This window comes from Labrus bergylta, chromosome 13, assembly GCF_963930695.1.
Source record: "Labrus bergylta chromosome 13, fLabBer1.1, whole genome shotgun sequence".
Taxonomy (NCBI): domain Eukaryota; kingdom Metazoa; phylum Chordata; class Actinopteri; order Labriformes; family Labridae; genus Labrus; species Labrus bergylta.
In genome coordinates this window covers 25,359,124-25,382,079 of record NC_089207.1, presented here as the reverse complement: position 1 = coordinate 25,382,079, position 22,956 = coordinate 25,359,124, and the positions used below count along the sequence as shown (strand labels likewise).

The window sequence follows — 22,956 nt, the reverse complement described above, 5'->3', positions numbered from 1 at the left end:
AAAAGTAATGCAATAATAGTAATGACGCCTGATACATCCATCTTGCATTGACACTCTAGAGCAAAGAAAGTGACAAAACAAGAATGCTACTTTCCATGATGGTGCTTAGTCTCTGTTGGACAACCTGTTCTTGCCTTTGACCAGATTTTTACAAGGCCACAGCCTGAACCTGCTTGGAGCCCAGAGGTCGTAAGTGCGTAATGAGAGGTCTTAGTTTCTCTGAGGATAGCTCTTGGCTTCTAATCCATCTATTCCTGTTCTCACTTTTTGGAATGACCTTGACAGAGAGGGTGTGCTGTGTTTAGGGATGTTTGTATTTCTTTGTGTATTTTTTGCAAGGTGCATTATGTGAACTGCAGATTAAATAAACCAAGTTGGAAGATTCTGCACAACAATAATGTTTCAATCGATTAAGTATACACAGAAAAATTGTACTAACTTTTTACAAATACCTCTGTGCCTTGTAGCTTCGCTTCTCTGCTTCTGTTTCGTATCACCCAGAGCTTTTCTGACACAATGAGAACAGAAACAAAATGTTCTGTAATTAGAGAAAGAACCAGAAAGAAACATGCTGCAGTTGAGCTCAATAATGCAAAGACCGGATCGGGGTGGATGTAAGTTTTAATGGAATGGAATATTTTTTTAGCAGTTTTTTTGTGTGTATTCAAACATCAAAGCCAGATTAAAAAGACTATATAATACCCATAATTTCAAATTATGTATCAGCAAGGCTGGTCTTCTCTTGTCACTGACTTGTTTACTTCCTGAATTCATGACTCAGCACTCCATCAGCTGACCTAGAAAGCACCAAGCCCCAGAGACAAAACGATAGAGTGCAATGATGTCCAGTGTTTTTTTTTTTTATCCCTGTATGAGAGGCTGCAGGCAGAAGAGAACAAGACTGCATCTTTACTTACTGTGAGCTGTGGTTGTACAGGGTGTCACAAGTGTAAGTGAGACAGTCTTAGTAGCAGTACGCCAGCAAGTCAGCAATTCACTCATTGATTCATTTATTGACTGATCTGTTCTTAATTATTCACTTGGAGGTTTCTGTCTAATGAACAAGTCAAAGACACATTGGAGTGAAACTTTCCCATCTCCCTTTACCCCATGCCTCCTTTCATTCATTCTTAGAGATGCACTAAATACACTGAGTTATGTGTACTACGTTTAACGGCTCCTTCCAGACTCTAGTATGATCATTTATGATATAATTACAGTTTTAAAAATGGTTTGAGGAATAACAGTCAAACTGTCAGGTTAAATATAGGGGCCTATTGTACACCTGGTTCAAAGCGCCTTGGCGCGCAGTACAGGCGCCTTTATTTATTTTCCAACTGATGTAGTTGTCCCTTTCCGACCCAGCGCTAACGTTGTGTAAATAACAAGTGCGCCCGTGTTTGCCTCCGTGGGTGTGATGATCTTAATATGAGGTGTGGTAAGACATACAGGTGATGTGTTCCTTTCTCTGGTGCCTTAGACCTCCTAAAACCTGGTTACAATCCATGTCTTAGAATATACTGCTTTTTAGTAGGCGAGTCAGAAAGATGGGCGTACATAAATGAGTTCATAACTGACTTCAACTCTGGACGTAACACACACACAGAGTATTTCATCTTAGCTCCCACTTCTCTGTTAAATCTATTTTAGCACTTTCTGATACATTTACATTGAGTTTCTACATTGAGTGTGGACAGACCAGAAGATGTTGTTTTCCTCTTCTCCTGTCATCTTGAAATTCTTGTCAACCTGAGGCCAGTAATGTAATGTAATGAGAAAAAGCTCACCGCTGCCTCTTAGATGCCCGTTGCACCTTAAGGAGAATCCTGGGAGCTGACTGTTTCTGATGTTATGGGAATGTCAACATAAAGTGTCCTGTGTGCATTCTGTGTTTTCAGGGGCACAATGAAAGAAGAGATGTTAAATGAGCTAGCTATGTTTATGTACACTGCATAACAAGCACGATTTAGTTGGACATGCCACAAATCACTTTGCATCACACTTTTTACACAATGTGTTTTTAGACTGCCAATATAGTGCTGACAGTCTTCCTGACTGAATTTTTGTTTGCGCTCCATTTAGTGATTTTGATCTTTTCTTATAAACTGGGATTAAGTCTACCATTACAGGATGATCATTTTTACAAAAAGCTACATAATCTTTAAAAAAAAGCTTAGTTTTATCTGTGAAATGCACACATTACAGACCTAAACATCCGTCAGTTCTTCTTCTTCATAACAGGTCGACTCTATAGAGATGAATGGATCTGGATGGGCAGCAAAATACAACTGTATGGTGATACTACAGAATATATTGAGTTTCAGTGGTTTTTAACAACTCAACAGTATAAAAAGGAGTAAGAACAACTCCAATCTTGAATTTCTGAATTTACTGCAATCATCTTATGATGATTAGTCTCTGGGAGCGACAGACAACTTTTTAGTGCTTCTGGCGTATCCAACCGTTAGCAATAAAGGACTTCCTACTGAGACTTCCTTTTCAGTGCGTTGACACTTTTTAAAGCCCGACCAGCAACTTGTGTGATGAGAACTGAGTTGATGTTGAGACATGATGACCGAGAGCAGATTGTTTGCCGCACCTGCACACAGATGTCTGCTTAAGTACATTAATTACAGGGGCTCCAGCTCTGCAGCAGAGGTAGCACCTCATTTACTTTCCAAAGGTAAGAGGCAAAGTCCTTGACACACAGTTTGCCATTTCTGCTGCAACCTGCGACCCCTTTGGTGCTTGTCAATGCCACTCTCTCATCCCCAGAATGTCCTGTCTCTCTTCAGCTGTCCTGTCAATACAGGCAAAGGCAAATTAATAATTATACAAATATAATTCAAGTCTAAACTCTTGTTAGATGACCACAGAAAAGTGCATATGGTGGATTGGGTTCTGTCCGGCAAAAATGATACAAATGATCAGAGTACAAATGGAACCAGACAAAATCCAGTACTTCTGATATCAAAATGTGGCCTGGCCCGTATTGATTTGGCATTCTCTATTCATGTAAATAGAGATTAGCACAACCATAAAGAACTACAGCAGTAAAGTATCATACACACATGAGATGGATTCTAAAACATCATGAAAATAGAAACTATTGCTGCTTCACTTAAGTAACCAATCTGAAATTGTCTTCCACCACTGCTCATTCATTCAGACATTCACCTTCCCTAAAGAGCCATTGACTCTACATTATGTCTTCATTTGTTCCTTCCTGCTGGTCAGACATTCAGTGATTCATTTATTATGGCCCCGATTCATTCCAGTTCAGTGATGAGCATTGTAATGAAGTCAGTTGGGATTGGTCCTAATGCTTTCCGCAGCCACATCACAGTGCCAGGGAATCAGTGCAGAATGAGATCTGCTGAGACTTTACAGACATCGCCTGCAGAGACAAGTGTTGAAAATCATCAGAGATACTAGCTGGTGACCGTTAAGCATCAAATCACATCTTTTAAGATATTTACGGATCTCCTCTTGTCGGCTGTCAAGCTGGGGGGATAAACAGTCATTCAAGATTAATTTTACAATCCATTATTCAGACAGCTGATGTGAGAATTCATTCAGGACTTACTAACATCTGCTGCTGCTCTCTATTTCTGCTCTGTGAGAAAAAGCTAAATCAGCTCATGTATGAACTTATCCAGTACATGAGACCTTATGTGAATTTAAAAAAAACAGAAACACCCTCATTTATTCAAAGGCAGGCTCCTAAAGAAGAGTGATGGGGGGGGTTACTGTGTCTGTAGGAGACAACAGCTGAGGAGGATCCGTCTATTTTTGTTCTCCCTTTATTTAAGTCTCACAGAAGGAGGTGTGAATGCCACGGAGTGCCTGGGAATCTGGGTAATTTCACTCTTAGGAGAGCTCAGTCCCTGTTGTACTTGCCCTAACCCACATTTGAGAATCTTAACTACCTGAATCTACTGAAAAACAAAGCAAAGTCCAGTATTTGTTGTTACTCCACTGTCAGTAAAATCTGAATCGGGCCAAATCGGCATAGAGTGGATAAAGCTTGAGCCTTTTCTAAAACATTGTAAAAGGATACCCAAAGTTGTCACTTTTTGGACCAAACTTTGAAAACAGAGACTGAACCACTTGGCACTTTTAGGTGGATGCCTTGCCCCCAAATAACCCTAGAAATAAAGTTAATTGAGGACACGGAGGTCATGACCTCTGGGTTATTTCTGGGAAATGAGGATGTTTTTAAAGACCCAAGGAGGGTAACAGATCTTATTTTTGAATTTTAAATCTAAAAGTGATTTTTTTTTTTTTTTTTTTACAAATGTAAAAAAAACCTCAAATACATGATGGAGGACATTTTGAGTTTTACTACTGCAGTTAATTCCTGAAAGGGTACAAAGAGGGCACTAATGCAGGATTTTGTCATACCTTAATGCAGAGACAGGACAATTGCAGATAATGTAACATTAAAAAAGTATTCACATGAGAAAAAAAGCACCTAAAATCAAAAGGCTTTAATAAAATGATTTAGCTTGTGGTCAATACACTACATTTCTGGGAGTTGGGGAGGGGAGGGGATGGGGGTCTGAAGGGACTCAGAACGGCTTGGCTGCAGGGTCACATGAAAAAACGTTTTTAAGGTGAATCTAGCCAGAAGCCTTAACCCTTCACTTTACTTGTGCACAATCTAGATGGAAAGAATTGATACAAAGGGGGTGTGTGAGCTGCTCTTCTTAAAAGGTTTCTTCCTCAGTGGCCTGAATTCAGTGAGTAAGGTTTGAGAGGAGCTGTAACTTGTTACCTCTGTGTTTCCAGAAAGCCCCTCCTAGGACAAACCCCTCCGCCTGAGCGTCACACAAAGTTCACTCCAGTGCAGTCCCCTTTCCCTAAGCTCAAACACACACTCACACACATCCACAGTTATCCACACAGATGCACACGCGTGCACAATCACAACAGACGTTTGCATATTGCGCGCCTGCCTGCTTACTTTTATCTTTCCAGAGACGCACTCGGAGACCTGTTGGATGCTACTAAAATACATTATTTTGAGGAGTTGACGGGTTTTTTTTTCTCCTTTCATCTTTTGACATTTTTGTTGCTCTTATCAGTGACAACTTATGTGACAACTTTTTTTGAGGGATCTTCTTTGCAGTTCTGCAATATTGGAGTTTATGGGTGAATAAACCACTTAATTGTTGAACCGTGCAGTTGGACTAAAATCAGCATTTCATGGTTACAATGAATAATTCCGTGAAATAGTTGACTCCCCCGGACCAAAGGAATTTCAAGGTATGCTCTTATCAACCGTGACTGTGCATTAAAGTAATCTCTTCATCTCGGGAGCGTCTTGCCAAGGTGCTTAATTTACTTGAATATCAGCCTCAAGTTGAAAAGCGACTCGAAGGTATCGCTCCACAGTTGGTTTGATGGAGTCTAACGCTTTGAATTCATTTGTGCGCTCGAGTAAGATTAGATAAAAGAGAGAGAGAAAGATAGAGAAAGAGAGCGCGAGAGAGAGAGAGGGGGGGAGAGAGAGAGAGGAAGAGAGTGTCTGTGTGGTCTAATATGACAGCTCTTCTTTATTCCCACTTCAAAGATGAATCCTCGTGCGCCTTTTTCAACACGAACCTTGATTTATGTGACGCAAATAATACTGTCATTCAGTCAACCTAATAGGAATACGCATGCGCGAACGTCTGTTTTCTTTTAGACAGGTGCTGTGCCTTTTTTATGCTGTATGGCTCTAGTGTGGGACTAAGGATAGGGAGGTATGTGGTGTTGTCCAGACAGAAAATCCCCTGGAGTCAGCAGTATGGTTTTGAGCTGTATGATTAAAACTGACTTGACGTGTGTGTGTATCTGTGTGTGTGTGTGTGTGTGTGTGTGTGTGTGTGTGAGGAGAGGGAGAAAGACAGAGACTGTACATTTTTTGGACATATCACCATGGGACTTTTCACTGCTCTCTATCAGTCTTGACTTCCCTTTTCTCCTTTGCAGTGATAATCCCAGTGTAGCTTCTCTTCCTGAGGAGTGAAGATGTGTCGGAGTGTGTGTGTGCCGGGGGCTCTGCTCACTCTCCTTGTGCTGACACTTGTGTTGCCTACCGGCCAGGCTTGCCCCAGGAGCTGTAACTGCTACCAGGCCAGTGAAGTCCACTGTACTTTTCGTTCCCTGCTTGCCATCCCTCCTGGCCTGCCTGTACACACACGCCGCATGAACTTAGGGTAAGAGAATTCATATTAGCACACACACCTGGACAAGAAGTGCTTTTATTGACCCTGAAATCACTGCTTGCAAAAAAGTTGTCAAACTTTGGTTCACTAATAAGATAACATGGATATACTACAGTTTGTTGACTTATGTTGGATGATACTATTTCTGTACTATCATAGGTTCAACAGCATCAGCAGGATCCATGAAACCTCTCTGACGGGGCTAAAGAAAGTGGAGCTCCTGATGCTCCACAGCAATGACCTCCACCATATTCCAGATGCAGTATTCAGAGATTTGAAATCATTACAGGTAAACTGTAAAAAAAAGAATGCATGGATGATATTTTTCTTTTTGTGGGGGGGGATGCAACAGAAGGCTCTGCTTCTTCTTGTTTTACAAATGTACTTCATGGAACTAACATATACCTTTCTCTTTGGCATCTATAGTAGCAACTTACATCAAACTGTCTTGAGCTGACCTTTGCATAAACAAACTATTGATGCTGAAGTATTCCGACTGTTATTGGGGACAGTAAACCAGTGTTTCCTTACATATTTGACCTTTGGCACTATTTTTTAGGACACAGATGTGAAAACCAAAACTGAAGCAGTTCTCTACAAAAAAAAAGAAAAAAAACCTCTCTAGCTTCAGGCAGGGAGGACCATGAGGACCATGCAGGCTCCTGCATGGATCTAGAAAGTGCTTGGTTGCAGAAGTTCTTAAAGTTGAAACATTAGTCTTACTGTAGTTATAGGTTATCATCGCTCCCTAACTATGAGCGATAATAAACATGCTTAGATGCTTTGACAGAACAGATATGACTTTTTAACATAAGTGATGAAAGGATTATAAAGATATATAACATTTGTCAAAAAGGGTTTGGAACAATACAAATGGGATGCTACATTGATTAATGTGCCTTAATCATGCTGTCATTTGTATAATAACTAATGGATTCATAAAAGGATAAGTTATGCATTTGATCTGTGAAACCAGTATTCAAATTATTATAACAGTATTCAAGATTCTGTTCACATTTTTCCTAATTTCTGTACAGCTAATTTATAATTTATGGGACCATCATTCTTTTTTCGCTGCTCAGTGACAGGAAACACACTGGACAGTTTAGCAGCAACCTTAGGGCAGAGTCAGCGCTCTGTGGGGAAGTGATATTACTCAAACAGCAATTGTTCCCTTCATCTCCCAGGCAGATGCTGATATATTTTGCCATTGTGTGATAATACCAACCATATTTCCATGGGCTGACATCTTCACGTGCTAGATCTGTCAGCAGCTGGAGCCTTTCCAGCTAAGTAGCCTCCCTGGGGAGCAGATTTATCATAATCCTGGCAAAATCCACAGTCCTCAAACCTGATTTTCATGGTATGCCTTCTAAACTTTAGATTCCCGAGAGCCTTCTGCTGATGATAAAGGGCTAAATTTTATATTTGAAAAGTTGAAGACCCTAAGTGCTGAAATATCCTTTCAGTTATCCCGCTTTGACCCAATAAACTTTGCGACAGGTTAAATCGCCTGGTTATGCACTGTAGGCTATTTCCTGTGTTTTACATTTGAGATGGAGCTGCATGTATTTTGAAATTTAGCTTTGAGCCATTCTGCTTACATAGAATATTTCACCTAACTCCTCATCCTCTTTCCCCTCTTATCATATGTCGTAAATTTGATTGACAAGCATGTGGAGCCCAGCGTCAGACTTATGTTCATAGCATGCTTTCTTCATCAGCCTTGAAGTCTGTTATTTGATTTCTCTTCTAATCCCTCTTCTCTCCCGCTCGCTCCATTTCCTCCGCCCCCGCAGATACTAAAGCTGAGCTATAACAAGCTGAGAGAGATCTCTTCATCGCTGACCTTCTCTGGCCTGACCTCACTCCTGCGCCTGTACTTGGATCACAACCTCCTCCAGCACATCCACCCCCGGGCCCTGCTCCAGCTGCCTAGCCTCAGGCTGCTACGTCTGCAAGGGAACAGGCTGCATCAGCTGCACCCACACACTCTGTGCACGCTCTCTTTGCTGAATACTTACTACTTCTCTACACTCAGGTGAGCTCTAGCACTTAAAGCACGTAATGTATTATTTATTAGCTGTAGAATTACAATATTTTCAGTGTTTACTGAAAAGCATCCTGATAGTGGCAAGGGCAGTAAGAACTTATTTAGTCTGAAAAGTCTGTTACACCTTTCCAAACAAGACACAACAATCGGTTTTTACAAAAAAACAAACACTGGTTTGTCCTTCTAGCCTAAATAATCTGAGTTGTGCAGTCTTGACCATCAAAATAAGTAAATAAATCCCTGAAAAATATGCCAATCTGAGGCCAAACAAAAGCACTTTTTTTCTAAAGTTTTGGAACTGGTTATAATGTGATACCTTATTGATTTCTAAAAGAAAATTAAGTTGGATTAAAATAAAGTTTTCCATTGCTGGTTCTTGGAATACAGGCAAATAAATGTGTATCATATTGTTTCTACACGTTTTCATCCACTTACATCACTTTTCTGAACATTGAACATTGATGGAAATGATAAAAATGATGGATGAACTAAACCCAACCTGTCATCTACTTCTCTGCCCACTCCCTCTCTTTTCATGAATTATTCTATTCCTCCTTGACTTTGTTTCAACCTCTGAGTTGTCCCTCCCCTTCTTCATCTCAATATTACCTTTTTCTCTCCTGCTCTAGACACCTAGACCTCTCCAACAACAGTCTGACCACCTTACCCAGCGAAACTTTAGCGACAGCACCTCTACTGGAGACTCTTGTATTGCAGGACAATCCATGGAGCTGTGACTGTAGGATGAATTGGTTTCTAACATGGAGTCTGGCTCATCCAGGTGACTGTAACATCTGTAATATAACATGTTTTCATTTGTTGATTTTTCTGCCACATATATGTTTGAGATTTGCTGTGCCTTTGAGCAAGTTCAACTAAGATGCAACAATATGGTTGAGAGACTAAAGGAGAATGAAAAAATAAGCATGTGAAAATAAGCAGGATTGAAAAATCCTGTTGTAATATAGTATTTAAAACCAGTGAGGTTATGAAAATAGGGCATGGATGCCCTTTCTAATATATCTGGTTTTGTTATCTTGGTGCCTCAGACATTTTTCTACCTACTTTTCATCACACACTCCTCTCTTTCCTCTCTTTTCTGTATCTCTTCCAGTCAGTCTTGATGCCGTTATTGAGATGTGAAAAAAGGCTAGACCAGAAAATGTTTCTCATTGATATGCTAGACATAACCTGCCGTGACTAATCCATAATGACAGCATTGATGTGTGCCGGGAGATGAAATATAGGCTAATGATTGGTGTGTTGGAATGAAGTGATGCCTATTTCTGATTTATGGGAAGATGAAGTAACCGTGCCAAATCAGCAAGAGATATTAGGGCTAATGAGGGCTTAAGAACAGCTGGCATGACTAATATATGACACAATATGTGCAGATAGCTGAAATGTGCACTAATATGTTTTAATATTGTGTCACATACAGAGATAGTACGGCTGCCTTTTGTAAAATAAAATGATCTCTCTTTCTCTATGTCTTTTAATAGGATTCATGAAATGTCCTGGCGGGCCTCAGTGTCCAATCTGTGCCTCACCGAAATCCCTTCAAGGGCAGGGGTTGTTTGACCAGATTGATCTACCGTGCAAGCCGCCTGTGATCATCTCCCCTGGAAGAGTCACACCTTTGGAGACGGAGCTCATTGAAATCCAGTCAAGAGAATCCTTCAGAGAGCCTCTAGGCACTGCCTCTTTGGGTTTGTCTGACCAACAGGGGAACAGTGTTGATCTGAGTTGCAACATCACTCACTCTTCTGATTCCCAGGATATTGCACCTCCCCCTGATCTCTCCCTCTCTTCTTCTTCCCCTCTCCCTCTTGCTTTGTCCCTCTCTCTGGATTGCCCTGTGGAGAGACAGAGCTATGAGAAACTCTGGAGGATACTAGCATACTATAGTGAGACAGCAGTTCGCCTGGAGAGGGAGCTCATGCTGAGTAAAGCCCCGGCATTGGCCTACCGCTACAGGCAGACAGTAGAGACAGACGGATATTATCACACGGGGGTCAGAGCTTCTGTTAAAGCTATGCCACAATGGTTGCTACAGCCAGCAATTAGCATTCAGCTAAACAGAGCACAGTCTAATGGAATCAAAGTTCAACTTATATACTCAACAAGAGTTTCTGCTCATCCTGACCCTATTTCTCATTCCTCAACATCCAACCCTGCTTTTCATCCGTGGACGCTGATTTCAACTAATCATACCACCACAGCACTGGCGACAGTAGCAAGGAGTAAAGTGGAACTACCATGCCCTCTGCTAAGTTCTGGTAGCCTCAAAGTAGAGTGGGTTCTCCCAGATGGATCCAAGCTTATCGCCCCCTCCAACAACCTAGACGGTAGGCTCTTGGCTTCAAACTCAGGTTTACTTATTCATAAAGTGATGCTTTCAGATGCTGGGATCTATTACTGCATAGCACGGACAGGCAGGGATGTAGATGTTATGCCCTTGCGCCTTGCAGTCGAGGAGTCTTCGATTCCACCTTTAGGAGAGCATGTAGGACCTCCTGCCAAAGGAGCTGTTGGGGAGCCCATTAGTCTGTCTTGTGAGGTGTCTGGTTCACCATTGCCTTATTTGAGTTGGGTGTTACCAGATGGAAACACAGTACGTCGAGGATTAGCTGTATCAGGGGGGGTCACAATGCAATCAAATGGGAGTCTCTCTCTGCCTAACCCCACCAAGAGGGATGCTGGGCATTACCGCTGCATTGCAGTCAACCAGTATGGTAGTGATTCTATGTCCATGCAGCTGGACTTAAAGTCACAACATCCCCTTTCACTCAAGAATTCATTCTCAAGAGGGCCACAGTCAGCGGCTGGTCGGTCCACCAGAATTAGAGCTCCATTATTACGCCTAGAAGAGGAAGGATCAGGGGATGAAGAGGAAGAAGAGAAAACGACTATTGGCAATAGAAGACATCAAAGGCCTCTCCAACTGCCACCAAACCGACGTCATCCGATTGGACAACCCAGAGGACGTGGACTTATGAGAGAGGGCCCCCTGAGAAGAGGAGGGAGGCCTGTATCATCCACTGACAAGAGAAGAAACCGCTTCGAAAACAGACATAGAGTTACCACCAACAAACAAAGGATAGATCCCAAGAAATGGGCTGACCTCTTGGAAAAGATACGACAAAAGACTGCTCAGACTAATAATAGTCAGCCCATTGCAGAAGGGACAGCCACAGCTGAAGCAGAGGGGAAAAGCAGACATGAGGGAGGAGACGATACAGATAAAGGTAGAACTGAGGCCTCAGAGGTGGAAGCAGAAACCGAAGGGTCGTCTGTCAATGACGATGATCTAAAACAGGAAGGCTCAGAGTCCATTCCCACTGTTCTGACAAAAATGCCATCACATATTGGGACAGAAACAGACACAGAGATAACGAAAGAGACAGATAGGTCGAGAGAAACACAGACTGATATAGAGAATGAGACAGAGACACACATACACACAGAGAAACCAACAGAGACAGTGACAAACCCAGAAACACGACAAGAACAAGTCACATCTAAACCAATCCCAGGAAGAAATGAAATTATCCCTGAAGCTAGAGAGGGCAATGAACAAGAAGAAAACCCCAGCCTTTCGAGAACCAGGCCCCAGAAACCCAGGCAGGGTATCTTTCCTAACTTGGTTCCAAACTCCAGGCCTCAAAGCCCTTGGAATTCTCGCAGGAGGATCGGACAGCGAAGACGAATCATCAACAGACAGAGGGGACGACCTTTTAGTCCAACACAACCTCTACCTGACCCTAAGTCACAAACTGACACTACAACAGATCAACTTGATAAGTTGCTGCTGGTGTCATCGACTCCCCCTGTTTCTAACAGTCTTGGTATCTTCACTTCAAAATTCAACTCCCTCTCAGCAACTCCCCCTCCTTCCTCTACCACCTCATTATCCTCCTCACACACAAAGGCACATACAGACATGATGACTCAGTCTGCTAACTTCCCTGACATTGCAGAGTCCAATCCCATCAGCACACTAACACCAGCACCCACTCACTCCCACACTGCCATTTCCTTTGCACAGACACATGTGCCAGACACACACACCGAGACACATATACACACGACATCAGGCAAACATGTTGATAGACCACCAAGCAAACACAGTGAAGAGCCGAAGAGGAATTCATTGGGTGTACCATATGTTTCCCAGTCCTTGGCCTCTGTGTCGCCCACTCCCTCCTCCATTGCTTCCACCGAAGTCGCCAGTGCTGTGACAATTGCCATCACTACTGTAAAAATAACAAGTCCTTCAACCACTCTAAAGAGCACTCACTCTACTAGTATTATGGGAAGCAGTAAAAGTCTATCTACCGCAATAGATAGTGAGAACACACTTCCTGTAACCACTACAACTAGTCCCATGACTCCACCTCCCATCATATCTACTAAAACTACAATTACTACTCCAACATCTAGCCCTACCAGAAGCACAACTACTCTTACCTCAACTACTACCCCAACAACTCCTATACTAACATCTACTTTGCCCACTACCACTACTACTTCTTCAACCAGCCCTTCTACTACATTTACTACTACTACAGCTCCTAGTACTAAAGTGTTGTCAAAAGCTATTTCCACAACTTTGAACCCTACTACTACTACTTTTATGAGTACTACTACGACTACTACTACTACTGCAACAACTACCAAAACCACCAATCCTACAATAAGTAGTAGAATTACAATATCAGCCACAAATTCTCCCACCACAACACAAGCTACAACATCCAGTACCCCTTCTACTACCACAACAAGAATGACATCAACACCTACTGCAGCATCACCCAAAGAGAGGCCAAGCGCTGGCCAAGTTGACCCCAGATGGAAGCATGCTTCCAGGGCTCCAAACCAGAGTCGACCCCCCACTGAATGGAAGAACCCTGGAGCTAATTCTATTCCTGATTCACACAGCGGCAGGCCACTCCGGCCCCCCTCCTCCTCGCTCCCTGTCACCCCTGGGGTGAGTTCAAATAACACAACATTGCTATTTTGTGGATACCGTTACCAATAATGGGTCTTAAATCACCCACATACTTCACAACAAAACTAAGTGCCTAGCTTTGACCTTTGCTTGCTCTTTATTTGTTCATTAATTGCAAATGTTTTTAATGTTCCCTTATAACAACTTTCTGCATTCAGTCTTTCATTTAACTAATAATTTGTCAAGTCACTCTTAAATTAAGTTTGCAGTACTTATATACAGTATAAAGATATTGCTCTTTATTGTGAGCTTTGGGAAACCCAAATTATCATTTCTGTTCGGAGAGAAAGTGCTGCATAACAATACACACACAGTCAAACCCAAAGTCTCTCTCACACAAGCACCTACACACACAGATACAAGAACGGTGCAAACCCTGGGGCAACAGCTTAGCAGAAATGCACAATAGATCTGAAAATAGTCTTATCCGTATTTACATGACCTGCTATTAAACCTGAGGGATGTTTTTGACAAATCTTCGATTTCATGGATTTACCAGTGAACTAAAGAAGAGATGAAAAACACATGTTCCATAACTAACAACATTAAGTGTTATGCAAGCCTAATCCCCAGGGATCTGAAACAAATCAATTGTTAATTAATGTCTGGATTTCTGTTGGCAAGCATCTGCAGACTAAGCCTTTTGGGTCCACCATTGATGATTCTGATGCAGCGATCAGAGTAGTGCAATATAAGACAGGATAGACACTGGACTATAAATTGTCTTTACATTTTTGCACTGGTATTTAAAATAACCAGATATCATTTATATTCTTCAAGTTTTGTGGAGATTATAATGTCTTTGTTTTATGTTTAAGGCGAACGATGTTGATTCTTGTCTTTTTATGGCAGCAGCATGGGTGAAGAGCCTAAGAAAGTTAATATTGAATCTTGAATAAGTATGTGATGCTACTTAACAATAATGTTAAAGCCTACATAGTAATGTCTATACTGTTATAGTTTTAAAGTAAGGTAGCTTTTTGGAATCCAGCTTCTCATACAAAGTTTGAGTGTGTCTTTTTTTATGGTTGGGGGTATGTTTTAAAAGATTGTTCATTCATAACGTTGTTGTGATAATGTTGATTTATCATTTTTGCTATTAGCCAGTCCTATTTATTTCATGTTGCTGTATGCTGCCCTAAAGTTCTCAGATCACATGTTCATTTAAAGTTTTTACTTGTAAAATGAAAATCAGTACTGGATCCATTCTAACTATGTTGTAACTACTGTTTGTTACTTCTTTTCTAAACCTCTATCATAGGAACCAGTTGTGAAATCCAGACCGAGGATTGCAGATCCACATATCAGGACTGTGTCGTTCCCAGCAGAGAGCACTGCCAGGCTGGATTGTGAAGCTAAAGGAGAGCCTAAGCCCTCTATCACATGGACCAAAGTCGCCACAGGTACACACAGAGCAGCCACTTTACTTTACTTTTTTTTTTTGATAGCCATTTTTAGAATATATTAACTTAATCCATAAATGTAAAAATCAGTTTTCAGTATTATCTTAAATTAAGGTTTACATTAAATACTTGTATGTGACTGTCAAATCTAGTTCACTGACTGATGTAAACTTGGCAAAGATTATCTCTGTAAACCTGTTCTTGGGACCAGGCTCTGGGGCTTTATTTTTGATTACGCTCTGAAACATAAAAATGCATTTTTTTCATTCAGAGTTAAGTCATCTATGTTAAAACCTGCCATTTATTTGATTAAAAACTACAGACTGTGGAATACATTACAAACAAAGTTTTGTTTTTATATTCTGAAGTCACTGATTTGAACATTTTCGGATGTGAAATCATTTGACACTGATGAAATAACCCATAAACACCCAGCATTACGCACTGACATGCACACAGAAGCCCTTTCTCTTGCTTGCCACATGGGAAAGGCATAGTGAAAGAAAGTAATGGAACATTTTGTGCATTGCATCACTGACTCTACTTTACGCTGTGTCACTCTGCATGTCCCTTATCCTCCTTTCCTCTGTCTTTTGCTCACTCTACAGCTTTCCTTCCATATTTGTCTCTGTTTTCCCCACTCTGTCTCTTCATTTCCGCTTTCTCCTGTGCTGTCTGTCTGATTACCTCTCTCTCTCTCTTTGACTTTCAGGAGCAGTGATGTCAATCCACTCCAGGGCTCAGCGATTTGAGGTCTTGCCAAATGGCACCCTTGTTATCCAGAATGTTCAGCAGCAGGACAGGGGCACATACATCTGCAGTGCACACAGCTTTCTGGGTCGTGACAGGTGAGACTACTGATACCTGTTATGAATATTAATGTAGTGTATACTGAGCCATTCATTAATAATGACCGTCGTACACAATATTTTCAGTATAAATTACACAGGCCTGAGGCACACTGCAATCTAATTAATGAGTATTATGTGTGTTTTGTTGCTATTTCCCCACTTAATTTGTGAAACAAATTAATCTATTTCAAGTGAAAACATATTTACAGGCCACTTGAATCATATTTTTGAGGCAGCCTAAAGTCATATGCAATTCTGTCTATATACAATCTGTTCATACAATTTGTAAAATTAGTATGTGTGTGTGAAACATTATAACATTTCTCAGGATTCTTGGAGGCTTTGTGTAGGCCTTTTGGTGTTTCCTAAATGTGTGTTATTACATTAACAGTTTGGTTTGTTTTCATTTAAATGTTTATTTGAGATGCTTGGACTCTGCTTATTACTTTATTTAAACGTAATAATTGTATGTCCAAGGTACAAACATATTTAAAGTCCCCTGTAACATTTTTAAGCAGCCTTAAGTCATATTCTACTCTCTTTATGAAATATGTCCATACAAATGTATTTAAGTGTTTGTCCCAAAGTGTTTCTGGAACGTGAATTCAGCATATCCCAAGATTCTCGATTACTCTTTTGCCCATTGTTATAAAGTATCTTTCTGTTTTAAATATCTATTTGAAAGGGTTTTCATTTTATTATGTAATTTTATATTGAGTAAGTGTCTGCTTTGTCTTCCATGGTAGGTTGTTAACAACCCTCGAAGTGTGGACACGCCCCCCTAGTATGAAACTGGCCAGTTATAGAGAATCGACCATTCATCAGGGTGGAGAGGTGCACCTAGAGTGCCAGGCAGATGGCATTCCCACCCCTCTGCTCTCTTGGGTTTTACCTGACCGTTCTGTCCTCACCTCCTCTTCCCCCTCGGCCAGTCGCATCAATATGGACACAAATGGAACCCTCCATATCTCGGTAACTTTACCCAGCGACAGAGGAGTGTATCGCTGTGTGGCCTCCAACTCAGCAGGTGCCGCCAGCGCCTCAGCGCGTGTACACGTGTCCTCCTTGCCCCCGGTGATACAGCAACCTAGAGATGAACACCTGCTCTTGTCTCCAGGGAGGCCTGTCTATGCACACTGCTCGGCCCGAGGTGCCCCACAACCAACTCTGCGATGGCGAATCCCGGATGGGACTCTCGTTCGACCATCCCAGTTTCTCCATGGCAATCTTTTTGTCTTGCCCAATGGGACACTGCATATTCGGAAAGTTGAGCCTAAAGACATTGGAAATTATGAGTGCACAGCAAGTAATGCTGTTGGAGCTGATAAAAGAACGGTGAGGGTGGAAATTGAAGTGGAAAGAACACAGGGTGGGGCAGGACATGAAGGGGCAAGAGCAGTTGCAGCTGAAAAACCATCTTCTTCTTCTTCTTTCCATGAAGAAAGGAACTTTCCAATCCCCAGCCAACCTCCAAATCCATTCAGACTCCCCCCTCCATCTCATTTTAATAGATCCAGGAACTTGCCTGACTCCTCCAGCTCCTCTCGATTCTCTTTTCCTCCTCACCAACTCAATCCCACTAACTCACCTCCCAAAATCAATAAAACAGTCACTTCCTCCCCCACACACTTGGCCAACATCAACAGAACACTCTCCACCTTGCCTACAAATAACACCAGAGTGTCAATTGGCATTGTAAACAACACAAGACTTACTTCTACCTCCTCTGACAAAAAGGGACCCTCAACCCTGCCTCCCTCACCTGTTTCCCCTTTCAGTAAAGCCCGTATTGTCTCTACAACACCCCCCATATCTACCATCCACTATGGGGAGATTTTGCAGCTCCACTGTACTGTAACTGGCAACCCATCACCCATCATTATTTGGAGGACTCCCAATAGAAAACTGGTGGACAAGCATTTCAGGTACACTTTTTATCACTTCTTTTTTTAATCTGAGTTATTCCATTTGTACTGTTTCTGATTGTATAGCCTTTTCTCTATCTTTGTGTCTCTACTTTGGAATTTCAGTTTCGACAGACGCTTTAAGGTGCATCCTAATGGCACCCTGTCAGTTCAGGCAGTCACAGAAAAAGATGCTGGGGACTACCTCTGTATTGCACGCAACAAGGTTTCAGATGATTATCGCCTCCTGCGTGTCTCTGTAGCTACCAAGCCAGCCAAAATCGAACCCAAGCAGCCACACGATCAGATGGTGCTGTTTGGCAAACCACTGAAGGTGAGTAAAGAATTGTTTTTAATCCTTGTCGATGTCCCAATAATAATATCTACTCAATCATCAAATTACAAAAACTATGAGGTTACTGGATCTAGCCTTAAGTATTGAAGCTCCTGTGAGGAAATTTCAGTCTGTGTTGTTTAGGCGACACCTGTGGACACAGCGGTATCTCTTATTCTTTGCTGTTATTTTATCATGTCTTCAAATACAAAAATGTCTTCCTGCTTTCTTTAAACAGTTATAGGTATCACTCATCCATATTCTTTGCTGTTGAAAAGGCTGTTTTCTGCAGTGTGCTAAGAAGCCCTATTTCTTCTTCTATTTCAAGATTCAAGATTAAGTGTCTCACAATGTGGGAAATGTGTTTTGGGCTCTTCACCCATGGTGCAGCCATAAAAAAGAACAGTCAACATCATTCACATTAATCATAAAACAATGAACATTATTAAACTATGTCTATAAAAATAAAGATAACATCAGGTTCTTTCAATACCAGTTAAAAAATGCAAAGACAAATTATAGTCCAGTGCCTATCCGGTCTTGTGTACCACTAAATAGAAATGATCAATCTTGTCTCTTATAGTCTTGTTTTCTTATGCAGGTCATAAAAATGCATCAGTATTAATTTTAGTCTGTTTCATAACTAGTGAAAAACTCCTCACAGGAGCTTCAAACAATATACCTCCAATAAATCCACTGATGAGGTTTTAGAGCCCTATTTTCTGTTCCTGCAGTGATATGTGTTGGATGTCTGCTATCATTGGGTGTTGTGCCAAAACCTTCCTTGGTTGTTTTTGACAAAATTTCAGCACTTTTTTCTGATCCAAAAAAAACAGAAAGACTTGTCAGGTCACAGCCCGTTTTGAGTCATCAGCAGCAGCCTTCAGGGAATAACACACACACACACACACATGAATATTTAACAGCTCAATAAAAAATAATGTCACTCAGGCAGTAGTGCAAGAAAGAGGACAATATACTAAAGTGGGTATTTGTTGTCCTTGATCTTTATTGTATTTAACATGAAATTGTATCATTTTCAGTGTACAACTCCAACAAAGTTCAACTTTTATCAACAACTTTAAAATGTAGCACTGATCTTGTACCCTGCAGGTTGACTGCCAAGCAACAGGGCTGCCTGACCCAGCTGTCCAGTGGAGCCTCCCTGATGGAACCATGGTAAACAGTGTTTTGCAGGGGGAAGAAAGAGGAAGGCGAACACGGAGGCTAACTGTGTTTGATAATGGGACCTTACTGGTTCCAGCAGTGGGTATGGGGGAGGAAGGAGAGTATACCTGTTATGCTGAGAATCAAGGAGGGAAAGACACCATGAAGGTAAGAAGAACAGTGTCTCCAGAAAATGACTTATTTAACTGAATTCTAACCTTGAAATATTCAAACGTTTTAATCCTTTGTTTACATTAAAATATTCAAGGTCAAAGTAAAGATCATGATGACATCCCCACCAGCCTTCAACGATGACAGAAGTTACCATGTCATTAAAGTACCTCTGGGAGGAACTGCCGCTATTCCCTGCCGGGCCACAGGAGATCCTACTCCGACAGTGACATGGATTTCGCCAACACACCGTGTCATCCCCAACAGTTTGGGATCTAGATTTTACTCTGAGCGGGTTGTTGTGGTTTCAGGTGGAACCCTGGAGGTGCGCATGGCTCAGAAGATTGACACAGGGAATTATACATGCCGAGCTGGCAACTCAGCTGGGGAGAAGAGCATGGTGATAGGCCTGGTAGTGGAGTCTCCTAACTATGGACAACATGCTGGAGGAAGAGGTTGGAGTACCAGCAATGGGCCAGGCAGTAGGTCAGGGGAAAACATTAACAATGGAGTCACAAACAAGTTTGGTGGCAGCAACAATAATGGCCATAGTGGTAATAATGGCAGGTTGGGAAACATTGTACCCAACACTGGCATTAGTTTAGCAACCAGTGTCTTAAATCCTGTTCAAAGGAGTGATAGTGAAGGTACATTAAACAGGCCTGTCAGTAGAATAACAACCCATCTTGGTAGCAGTGTAATCAGTGTTGGGGTTAGCGGTGCTAGCAATATAGGCTTTAAAGCAGATAATACTGAAATAACTAGAAATGGACCTATTACCACAAGAGGTAATGATAGTCTGGGCAACAGTCACAGCACAGCTAGAGGAAATATTGTTGAAAGGAAGCCCGGGACTTACAATAATGAAGTTATTCCAGGAAAGAGTAGCAATGATGCCAACACTGGTACATCAAGAAATGCTGGAATTGTTAGCAGCAGTGGGTCTAATCATGGAGCTGGTTCATTCAGAGAAAATGGGTTCAGTAGTGGTATAAATACAGGAGCCATTAATGCTTACAGTAGGATAAGTGCTGGTTCAAGTAGTGCCAACACAGCTGCTCATAATACAGGTACTAAAAACTCTTCTAACACACTTGCTGGGATGATAACGACAGTGAAGAAGCAATCAATGAAAGGCCAAACTGTTATTCTGCCATGCCCCTCACAAGGCTCCCCTCCGCCTCGAGTGGCTTGGCTTCTGCCTGGTAATGGTGTGTTGCCAGCTCCTTATTATGGCAGCCGGCTAACAGTGCACCGGAATGGCTCGTTGGAGCTGCGAGGCGTGCGGGTGAGTGATAGTGGGACCTTGGTTTGTGTGGTTAGAGGTCAGCAAGGAGAGACCAGGATACAGGTGGAGCTGGAGGTCTCTGAGGTATCTTCCAACAGGGCACCAGCTGTTGAAAGACCTGCTCAAGGAAGCTTTGGTTCGAATGAGGTGCCAAACCCACGGTTACCAGTTACTCCAAGGCTTCTACAAAGCGGCCCTTCTTTACCAGTTGTACCTCATCCAGTTGGCCCTCCACTCCGCTCAACTGGCCTTGCCTCCGAGCCAGCACTGAGCACCAGGACAGCCCCCTTGGTGAGCATCATTAATGGAGAAACTCTTCGCCTGCCCTGCCCTGCTTCTCAAACATATGGATACACCCAGAGATCTCTCTCCTGGACTACGCCCAGTGGAAAGGTGATGTCTTTGGGTGAGAGTGGTGAATCAGGCCGATTTATTGTCGGAGCGGATGGAACGCTAACAATACAACAGGCCACTGTCTTCGATCGTGGGTCCTACACCTGCAGGTCGCAGAGCATCCACTCCTCATCTGTTTCAGTCCTCACTGTCCCTGTCATCGTCATCGCCTACCCCCCTCGCATCACAACAGGCCCCTCCCCCGTGACCTACACACGACCTGGTGTCGCCGTGGAGCTGCCATGCATGACCATAGCAACCCCCCGGGCGACGGTCACCTGGGAAACACCAGACCTGACACAACTCATTGTCATGGGTCAGGCTCGTATCTATGGCAACCGCTACCTTAGTCCTCAGGGTTCCTTGGTGATACAGAACCCAACAAGTAGAGATACAGGGTTTTACAGATGCACCGCAAAAAATGTGATAGGAGTAGACACCAAAGCGACTTACCTGCATGTTATATAATGCGGGGAAGGTAAACAAAAACTCATACACACAAAAAAACGTGCAGAACAAAAAACAGACTCCACCAGGCTTCTGTGCTGGTGAATTAAATACTCTGCTGTTAAAACTATGTGTCCAACAAGCCCAACGGAACTGCAAGATACTGTTTTATCTCAGAAAAGACTTTTCTAATATACAAGTCATTGCCTCATTAATGTATTTTTAATGTACATCTTTGTTTTAAATACTGTCATTTGTATGCAAGAGTCTCTGAACATAACAACAATACATTTTTCTCTGCAGTATCAAAACATTTCATTAAGGTCTGTTTTATTATACAATCGTATAATTTGTACCTTGTTTTCTGTCTCTTTGGGCAGCAAGTCCAAAAAAATACACAAGATATTTAAGAGTTCTGCACAGATGTAATGTTAATGTGGACCAATGGACTACTTTTCATGTGGACGATGGAAAAAACTGAAAGGCTGTCATTTTTCTCTGTTCATTGTGTTCCTTTAAAAAACCTTTTGTGGAGAAAATAACCTTGTCCCTTTTAAGGTTTTTACCATAATGATTTTTTTTTTTTAATCTGGGAAACAAGACAGACATGTTTGTACTGTTAAAAAAAACATGAGCGCTATCCTTGGCTTGGTTGCTTTATTTCATGACGTTGTGCATTTATCTACTAACACTGACCTACAACAGAACTTATTCCTCGAAAAATGACATTGATTAAGAACATTTTCTTGATATCTTTTTTTAAAAGGTCATTTTTCTTTAATAAATACACACACCAAAAAGGTTGGATTTTGTATTTGCCGTGCATATGTAGCAAACTTAAGCAGACACTCTTATTTGCATTGTACTTTGCATTCATTTAATCTGTAATATATATAATAATTGAAGGCTGCAGAACTATGATCCACCGTAACATCAGCATCTTCAGGACTTTGTAAAGCTTGTTTACATTTTTTCTGGCTAACTTGTAGATTTGAATCTTAACAAATGTTGTTGTACCAGCATCTTTTTGATCTCACAGCATCTTTGGAGCTGAATGAGATATCGTAAAGGAGCTTTTATGTAAGCAACATACCCATTTCTTTGAAGGACACTCTCTGTGATTATTTTGATATTATAGGCTGTATAAATGTGCGTGTAATTCAAGAGACTGTCCTAAGCTTGTGCACAAAGCCAGCGGCTTATAGTTATCATGTTTCCTCTCTTTGTGTTTTCATTTGTGCTTAAATTATTTGTCTTGTAAAGACTCTGTTGTAAGATGCCAGTGCTTTGTCATAAAGGGAGAATAGATTAAATATTATTATGTACTGTATGTTGGATGTCTTACAATTCACGAGGAATGCTTGCTATATTTTTCACACCTTCATTTTATAAATAAAAATGAAAAAGATTTAGAGTGTTTACTCCATGAAATGTCAGCAGCTGTCTCACAGTTATGTTTGGATAAATGATACACATACAAAGTGTATGCTTGTGAGAGTGTGTATAGAGGCAGTGTGAAAAGAAAACACCCAGTGGGAGGGCACGGGTTAGGAGGGACACTTTTTTTCTTTATTATATTATGAGAACAGAGACCCTTTATCCCCAGCTCAGCTGTCAAACCAGGAAATGGGTTCTTAACTGTAGATGAGACACATGTTGATGACATCATAGTCCTCTCTCTCTCTGGGAAATACCATAAAACTCACAGCAGCCTGCAGAGAA

General features: G+C 41.6%; 1 protein-coding gene across 1 annotated transcript; it reads left to right on the top strand.

The window, feature by feature from the left end:
- The first annotated feature begins 4,927 nt into the window (after window positions 1-4,927).
- Window positions 4,928-22,643, top strand: mxra5b (matrix-remodelling associated 5b). Its single transcript, XM_029277692.2, has 12 exons — window positions 4,928-5,268; window positions 5,977-6,203; window positions 6,372-6,501; window positions 8,012-8,253; window positions 8,895-9,046; window positions 9,768-13,255; window positions 14,538-14,679; window positions 15,392-15,527; window positions 16,277-17,455; window positions 17,561-17,768; window positions 18,882-19,103; window positions 19,204-22,643. The coding sequence occupies exons 2-12, from the start codon at window positions 6,016-6,018 to the stop codon at window positions 21,253-21,255; spliced, it is 8,139 nt and encodes a 2,712-aa protein (XP_029133525.2). The 5' UTR covers window positions 4,928-5,268; window positions 5,977-6,015; the 3' UTR covers window positions 21,256-22,643.
- Window positions 22,644-22,956: the final 313 nt, after the last annotated feature.

Coding starts and splice junctions, on each gene's coding strand:
- mxra5b (XM_029277692.2), top strand. CDS start 6,016: ATGTGTCGGAGTGTGTGTGTGCCGGGGGCTCTGCTCACTCTCCTTGTG. Junction 6,204..6,371: donor ACACGCCGCATGAACTTAGG/GTAAGAGAATTC, acceptor GTACTATCATAG/GTTCAACAGCATCAGCAGGA. Junction 17,456..17,560: donor CTGGTGGACAAGCATTTCAG/GTACACTTTTTA, acceptor TTGGAATTTCAG/TTTCGACAGACGCTTTAAGG.